We start from the raw sequence: 9,365 nt of genomic DNA, 5'->3' as shown, positions 1-9,365 counted from the left end.
CATGTATCTCTGTATACAGGGAGCTCCCCCCAGTGGTGACTGCAGACAAGAGCTTATCATGTATCTCTGTATACAGGGAGCTCCCCCCTAGTGGTGGCTGCAGACAGGATCTTATCATGTATCTCTGTATACAGGGAGCTCCCCCTAGTGGTGGCTGCAGACAGGATGTTATCATGTATCTCTGTATACAGGGAGCTCCCCCTAGTGGTGGCTGCAGGCAGGATCTTATCATGTATCTCTGTATACAGGGAGCTCCCCCCAGTGGTGACTGCAGACAAGAGCTTATCATGTATCTCTGTATACAGGGAGCTCCCCCTAGTGGTGGCTGCAGACAGGATCTTATGTATCTCTGTATACAGGGAGCTCCCCCTAGTGGTGGCTGCAGGCAGGATGTTATCATGTATCTCTGTATACAAGGAGCTCCCCCTAGTGGTGGCTACAGACAGGATGTTATCATGTATCTCTGTATACAGGGAGCTCCCCCTAGTGGTGGCTGCAGGCAGGATCTTATGTATCTCTGTATACAGGGAGCTCCCCCTAGTGGTGGCTGCAGGCAGGATGTTATCATGTATCTCTGTATACAAGGAGCTCCCCCTAGTGGTGGCTACAGACAGGATGTTATCATGTATCTCTGTATACAGGGAGCTCCCCCCAGTGGTGACTGCAGACAAGAGATTATCATGTATCTCTGTATACAGGGAGCTCCCCCTAGTGGTGGCTGCAGACAGGATGTTAACATGTATCTCTGTATACAGGGAGCTCCCCCTAGTGGTGGCAACAGGCAGGATCTTATCATGTATCTCTGTATACAGGGAGCTCCCCCTAGTGGTGACTGCAGACAGGATCTTATCATGTATCTCTGTATACAGGGAGCTCCCCCTAGTGGTGGCTGCAGACAGGATCTTATGTATCTCTGTATACAGGGAGCTCCCCCTAGTGGTGACTGCAGACAGGATCTTATCATTGATTTCTGTATACAGGGAGCTCCCCCCTAGTGGTGGCTGCAGACAGGATCTTATCATTGATTTCTGTATACAGGGAGCTCCCCCTAGTGGTGGCTGCAGAGATACATGATAAGATCCTGTCTGCAGCCACCACTAGGGGGAGCTCCCTGTATACAGAGATACATGATAAGATTCTGCCTGCAACCACCACTAGGGAGAGCTCCCTGTATACAGAGATATATGATAAGATCATGTCTGCAGCCACCGCTAGGGGGAGCTCCCTGTATACAGAGATACATGATAAGATCCTGTCTGCAGCCACCACTAGGGGGAGCTCCCTGTATACAGAGATACATGATAAGATCCTGCCTGTTGCCACCACTAGGGGGAGCTCCCTGTATACAGAGATACATGATAAGATCCTGTCTGCAGCCACCACTAGGGGGAGCTCCCTATATACAGAGATACATGATAAGATCCTGTCTGCAGTCACCACTAGGGGGAGCTCCCTGTATACAGAGATACATGATAACATCCTGTCTGCAGCCACCACTAGGGGGAGCTCCCTGTATACAGAGATCCATTGTTGTTGGTGGTAAAGGTGCAGTATATACAGTATATAAGCAGTGACGCTGTGTCAGGTCACATAGGTCTCACGTATCCTCTTAGGGGTGTACTGACTTTCTAGTGTCACAACTTTATTAACAACTTTTATTAATAAACTTAAAAATCGCTGCGGAAGTTTCATGATTGGAGCAAAAACAGAAATGTAACCGTGACCCACAACAGGCGCCATTTTCCGCATCCGCTGTGGATTCGTGACGACTGAGGACAACGAAGGTTTCAGGTAGAAACACACGGATAAAATACGACAGACGGCGCTAGACGAGCGCCAACACGTCCAGAGATTAAAAGTGTCATTAAAACATGTCCAACATAAAACCCGCCCCAGAGGTGAAGGGGTTAACAGATGGCGGGTGAGCGCTCACAACCCGCGCTCCGCAGGCCGCCGCAGGATCGGCTCTACGGGTGGAGACTTTCCCGGGCCTGTGGTCGCTGGGACAGAGCGGAGGTTTGGTGCTGGCGCCTCCTATAGATTTTCCCGCGGGTGCACTCGTGTCTCCGCTCGCGGTCTATCGGCTCCGGCACAGAATGTGGACGATCCATCATCGTGGAGTGTGAGGAGATCCGGAGCCGGGACCCCCAGATTCTCCCAGAACTTTTACTGTTTGATGAAGATCAGCGGCACGGACGCCCGACCGCCCGACCGCAGCCCAGCGCAGCAGAGACAAGGAGCCGGACAACTAATGGCTCCGGGTTTCCGGCCCCTTCCTCCGCACTCGCGCACGGTCACCAGTTTAGCCAGAGTTCATGTCTCTTTAAAACTAAAAAAAAAATAATCCAAAAATATATTTATCTCTTTAAAAAGCAGTCTGTGCCCCTCGGCCGGTCACAGGCCCGTGTTCTGCCTGATCCAGTCCCTCATGGCCGTCACTTTAGTGTAGACTCCGGGCTTGTTCCTGCGAGCGCAGCCTTCACCCCAACTGACGATACCGGCCAGGTACACCTTCCCGTTAGACTCCACGCTGGACAGCGGACCCCCAGAGTCACCCTGCAAGAGACCGCAAAGCCCCAAATGAGCACCAATATATTCACAACAGAAAGCGACGCCCTGCAGCCGAGGGTTTGTAACAATGGACCAGCTCGTGACACAGGGGAACCTCCTGTCAGGTCTGCACAAATCACTGTGGACCCCCAATGACCCAGACCGGATACAAAAGGCACAAGCCCTCGGCTGTGAGATCGGAGGTGACGCCCCGCAGCGAGCCCTCGGCTGTGAGATCGGAGGCGACGCCCCGCAGCGAGCCCTCGGCTGTGAGATCAGAGGTGACGCACCGCAGCAAGCCCTCGGCTGTGAGATCAGAGGTGACGCACCGCAGCAAGCCCTCGGCTGTGAGATCGGAGGCGACGCCCCGCAGCGAGCCCTCGGCTGTGAGATCGGAGGCGACGCCCCGCAGCGAGCCCTCGGCTGTGAGATCGGAGGCGACGCCCCGCAGCGAGCCCTCGGCTGTGAGATCGGAGGTGACGCACCGCAGCGAGCCCTCGGCTGTGAGATCGGAGGCGACGCCCCGCAGCGAGCCCTCGGCTGTGAGATCGGAGGCGACGCCCCGCAGCAAGCCCTCGGCTGTGAGATCGGAGGCGACGCCCCGCAGCGAGCCCTCGGCTGTGAGATCGGAGGCGACGCCCCGCAGCGAGCTCTCGGCTGTGAGATCGGAGGCGACGCACCGCAGCAAGCCCTCGGCTGTGAGATCGGAGGTGACGCACCGCAGCGAGCCCTCGGCTGTGAGATCAGAGGTGACGCACCGCAGCAAGCCCTCGGCTGTGAGATCAGAGGTGACGCACCGCAGCAAGCCCTCGGCTGTGAGATCGGAGGTGACGCACCGCAGCAAGCCCTCGGCTACGAGAAGGGAAGTGACGCACCGTATCGAGCTCTCAGCGCTCACCTGACAAGCGTCGATGCCGCCACTGACGTATCCGGCACAGATCATGCGGGGGGTGAGCTGCCCTTCCAGGAGGACGTTACATTCAGTCTGGTTGATGATCCGGATTTCTGCCTTCTGTAGAATTTGGGCTCCAGTTCCTTTGGGATAAAGCAACGGATAAATACTACAACCCCCAACCTTTTATACCCTATGCATGGCCCAGGGCAGGACATGATATATACACCCCCATGCATGGCCCGGGGCAGGACATGATATATATACACCCCCATGCTTGGCCCGGGGCAGGACATGATATATATACACCTCCATGCTTGGCCCGGGGCAGGACATGATATATACACCCCCATGCATGGCCCGGGGCAGGACATGATATATACACCCCCATGCTTGGCCCGGGGCAGGACATGATATATATACACCCCCATGCATGGCCCGGGGCAGGACATGATATATACACCCACATGCATGGCCCGGGGCAGGACATGATATATATACACCCACATGCATGGCCCGGGGCAGGACATGATATATATACACCCCCCATGCTTGGCCCGGGGCAGGACATGATATATATACACCTCCATGCTTGGCCCGGGGCAGGACATGATATATATACACCCCCATGCTTGGCCCGGGGCAGGACATGATATATATACACCTCCATGCTTGGCCCGGGGCAGGACATGATATATACACCCCCATGCATGGCCCGGGGCAGGACATGATATATATACACCCCCATGCTTGGCCCGGGGCAGGACATGATATATATACACCCCCATGCTTGGCCCGGGGCAGGACATGATATATATACACCCCCATGCTTGGCCCGGGGCAGGACATGATATATATACACCCCCATGCTTGGCCCGGGGCAGGACATGATATATATACACCTCCATGCTTGGCCCGGGGCAGGACATGATATATACACCCCCATGCATGGCCCGGGGCAGGACATGATATATATACACCCCCATGCTTGGCCCGGGGCAGGACATGATATATACACCCCCATGCATGGCCCGGGGCAGGACATGATATATACACCCCCATGCTTGGCCCGGGGCAGGACATGATATATATACACCCCCATGCTTGGCCCGGGGCAGGACATGATATATACACCCCCATGCATGGCCCGGGGCAGGACATGATATATACACCCCCATGCATGGCCCGGGGCAGGACATGATATATACACCCCCATGCATGGCCCGGGGCAGGACATGATATATACACCCCCATGCATGGCCCGGGGCAGGACATGATATATACACCCCCATGCTTGGCCCGGGGCAGGACATGATATATACACCCCCATGCATGGCCCGGGGCAGGACATGATATATACACCCCCATGCTTGGCCCGGGGCAGGACATGATATATATACACCCCCATGCTTGGCCCGGGGCAGGACATGATATATATACACCCCCATGCTTGGCCCGGGGCAGGACATGATATATATACACCCCCATGCTTGGCCCGGGGCAGGACATGATATATATACACCCCCATGCTTGGCCCGGGGCAGGACATGATATATACACCTCATGCATGGCGAGGGACAGGACACTATATATACACCACCATGCATGGCCCGGGGCAGGACACTATATATACACCTCATGCATGGCCCGGGGCAGGACACTATATATACACCTCATGCATGGCCCGGGGCAGGACACATATATATACACCTCATGCATGGCCCGGGGCAGGACACTATATATACACCTCATGCATGGCCCGGGGCAGGACACTATATATATACACCTCATGCATGGCCCGGGGCAGGACACTATATATACACCTCATGCATGGCCCGGGGCAGGACACTATATATACACCTCATGCATGGCGAGGGGCAGGACACTATATATACACCTCATGCATGGCGAGGGGCAGGACACTATATATACACCTCATGCATGGCCCGGGGCAGGACACTATATATACACCTCATGCATGGCGAGGGGCAGGACACTATATATACACACCTCATGCATGGCGAGGGGCAGGACACTATATATACACCTCATGCATGGCCCGGGGCAGGACACTATATATACACCTCATGCATGGCCCGGGGCAGGACACTATATATACACCTCATGCATGGCGAGGGGCAGGACACTATATATACACCTCATGCATGGCCCGGGGCAGGACACTATATATACACCACCATGCATGGCGAGGGGCAGGACACTATATATACACCTCATGCATGGCCCGGGGCAGGACATTATATATACACCTCATGCATGGCGAGGGGCAGGACACTATATATACACCTCATGCATGGCCCGGGGCAGGACACTATATATACACCTCATGCATGGCGAGGGGCAGGACACTATATATACACCTCATGCATGGCCCGGGGCAGGACACTATATATATATACACCTCATGCATGGCCCGGGGCAGGACACTATATATACACCTCATGCATGGCGAGGGCAGGACACTATATATACACCTCATGCATGGCGAGGGGCAGGGACACTATATATATACACCTCATGCATGGCGAGGGGCAGGACACTATATATACACCTCATGCATGGCGAGGGGCAGGACACTATATATACACCACCATGCATGGCCCGGGGCAGGACACTATATATACACCACCATGCATGGCCCGGGGCAGGACACTATATATATACACCTCATGCATGGCCCGGGGCAGGACACTATATATACACCACCATGCATGGCCCGGGGCAGGACACTATATATACACCTCATGCATGGCGAGGGGCAGGACACTATATATACACCTCATGCATGGCAAGGGGCAGGACACTATATATATACACCCCCATGCATGGCCCGGGGCAGGACACTATATATACACCCCCATGCATGGCCCGGGGCAGGACACTATATATATATATACACCTCATGCATGGCGAGGGGCAGGACACTATATATACACCTCATGCATGGCGAGGGGCAGGACACTATATATACACCTCATGCATGGCCCGGGGCAGGACACTATATATACACCTCATGCATGGCGAGGGGCAGGACACTATATGATACACCTCATGCATGGCGAGGGGCAGGACACTATATATACACACCTCATGCATGGCGAGGGGCAGGACACTATATATACACCTCATGCATGGCCCGGGGCAGGACACTATATATACACCACCATGCATGGCCCGGGGCAGGACACATATATATACACCTCATGCATGGCCCGGGGCAGGACACTATATATACACCACCATGCATGGCCCGGGGCAGGACACTATATATACACCTCATGCATGGCCCGGGGCAGGACACTATATATACACACCTCATGCATGGCGAGGGGCAGGACACTATATATACACCTCATGCATGGCCCGGGGCAGGACACTATATATACACCTCATGCATGGCGAGGGGCAGGACACTATATATACACCTCATGCATGGCCCGGGGCAGGACACTATATATACACCACCATGCATGGCCCGGGGCAGGACACTATATATATACACCTCATGCATGGCGAGGGGCAGGACACTATATATACACCTCATGCATGGCCCGGGGCAGGACACTATATATACACCTCATGCATGGCGAGGGGCAGGACACTATATATACACCTCATGCATGGCCCGGGGCAGGACACTATATATACACCACCATGCATGGCCCGGGGCAGGACACTATATATACACCACCATGCATGGCCCGGGGCAGGACACTATATATACACCTCATGCATGGCCCGGGGCAGGACACTATATATATATATACACCTCATGCATGGCCCGGGGCAGGACACTATATATATATACACCCCCATGCATGGCCCGGGGCAGGACACTATATATACACCCCCATGCATGGCCCGGGGCAGGACACTATATATATATACACCTCATGCATGGCCCGGGGCAGGACACTATATATACACCTCATGCATGGCCCGGGGCAGGACACTATATATACACCTCATGCATGGCGAGGGGCAGGACACTATATATACACCTCATGCATGGCCCGGGGCAGGACACTATATATACACCTCATGCATGGCCCGGGGCAGGACACTATATATACACCTCATGCATGGCCCGGGGCAGGACACTATATATATATATACACCTCATGCATGGCCCGGGGCAGGACACTATATATATACACCCCCATGCATGGCCCGGGGCAGGACACTATATATACACCCCCATGCATGGCCCGGGGCAGGACACTATATATATATACACCTCATGCATGGCCCGGGGCAGGACACTATATATACACCTCATGCATGGCCCGGGGCAGGAGGACACTATATATACACCTCATGCATGGCCCGGGGCAGGACACTATATATATACACCCCCATGCATGGCCCGGGGCAGGACACTATATATACACCTCATGCATGGCGAGGGGCAGGACACTATATATACACCTCATGCATGGCCCGGGGCAGGACACTATATATACACCTCATGCATGGCCCGGGGCAGGACACTATATATATACACCTCATGCATGGCGAGGGGCAGGACACTATATATACACACCTCATGCATGGCCCGGGGCAGGACACTATATATACACCTCATGCATGGCCCGGGGCAGGACACTATATATACACCTCATGCATGGCGAGGGGCAGGACACTATATATACACCTCATGCATGGCCCGGGGCAGGACACTATATATACACCTCATGCATGGCCCGGGGCAGGACACTATATATACACCTCATGCATGGCCCGGGGCAGGACACTATATATACACCTCATGCATGGCCCGGGGCAGGACACTATATATACACCTCATGCATGGCCCGGGGCAGGACATTATATATACACCTCATGCATGGCCCGGGGCAGGACACTATATATACACCTCATGCATGGCATGATGTACACACGTCCCATTAACCCTCACCTCCTTCAGTCTGAGCCCCCCAGCCTGTCACCCATATGGATTTGCTGACGGGGAAGACGTGGCTGGTGTCGGGGATACAGATGGGCTGGATGAAGTCTGTGTAGGTGACGGGACTGTCCAGTTCCAGGTAGGCAATATCGTTGTCGTATGTATAGTCGTTGAATCCTCGGTGGGCCAGAAGCTTCTTTATTTTGCGCTGGACGACACTGTCACTCTTGGTCCGCGAGGCCTGGTCATGCAGCCCCAGATACGCCGTCCATATGCTTGGATCAGAAAATCTAGATGAGAAAGACTCCACAGATCAGTATGATGTACAGGGGCTTTACAACACGTCCCGACCGATGGGGAGGGTCCTGTACCGCACTCCGGAGGCATCCTGGAAGCAGTGCGCCGCCGACACCAGGATGGTGGAAGAGACCAGCGAGGCTCCGCAGGTGTGGCCTTCCTTTGGAGTGTGCAGGCTGACCTGCCAGGGCCACTCGCCGATGTCCGCGTTCACACCGCCCACAATCCGCGTCTTCCTGCTGTACGGACGCTTCCCACAACCTAAAGAGAGGAGGGGGTGAGGGTCAGGTCCGGTCTCAGGTATTTCCTATTCCCGCAACATAGGCCTCTGGACAGGAGCCCACCGACCATCATCCTACAGTGACCGGGATATGCCCCCACTGTCAGGACTCGGCCGATCTCAATGTGTGGTACTTACTGCAGGCTGCTTCCTTCTCGTCGGACATGTCCGCACAGTCCTTCACGCCGTCGCACTGCGGGTTCAGCTTGGTGATGCATTCTCCGCTGTCACACTTGAAGGTGTTCTCTGTGCAGGTGGTTACCAGAGCTGCAACACAAAACCAATGTCATCCGGCACCTCAGGCACGTCGCCGTGCGGGCCCGGCCCCTCAGGCACGTCGCCGTGTGATCTGGTCTGTGTCTCGCATCTCCGGCCAATAACTGTGCCCAGCCCTCCAAAATCGTGTCTGTAATAATGGC

General features: G+C 54.7%; 1 protein-coding gene across 1 annotated transcript in view; it reads right to left on the bottom strand.

Moving 5' to 3' along the window:
* Window positions 1–1,641: 1,641 nt before the first annotated feature.
* Window positions 1,642–9,365, bottom strand: part of ST14 (ST14 transmembrane serine protease matriptase) — a 31,543-nt gene continuing 23,819 nt past the window's right edge. The window contains exons 15-19 of the mRNA XM_075327418.1: window positions 9,085–9,213; window positions 8,741–8,927; window positions 8,382–8,659; window positions 3,449–3,585; window positions 1,642–2,556 (exon numbers count right to left, since the gene is read on the bottom strand). Coding sequence (XP_075183533.1) covers window positions 2,395–2,556; window positions 3,449–3,585; window positions 8,382–8,659; window positions 8,741–8,927; window positions 9,085–9,213 — 893 coding nt within the window. The 3' untranslated portion in view covers window positions 1,642–2,394. The remainder of the gene's footprint in view (window positions 2,557–3,448; window positions 3,586–8,381; window positions 8,660–8,740; window positions 8,928–9,084; window positions 9,214–9,365) is intronic.

Source organism: Anomaloglossus baeobatrachus, chromosome 11, assembly GCF_048569485.1.
Source record: "Anomaloglossus baeobatrachus isolate aAnoBae1 chromosome 11, aAnoBae1.hap1, whole genome shotgun sequence".
NCBI lineage: Eukaryota > Metazoa > Chordata > Amphibia > Anura > Aromobatidae > Anomaloglossus > Anomaloglossus baeobatrachus.
This window is presented reverse-complemented; position numbering and strand designations above follow the sequence as displayed.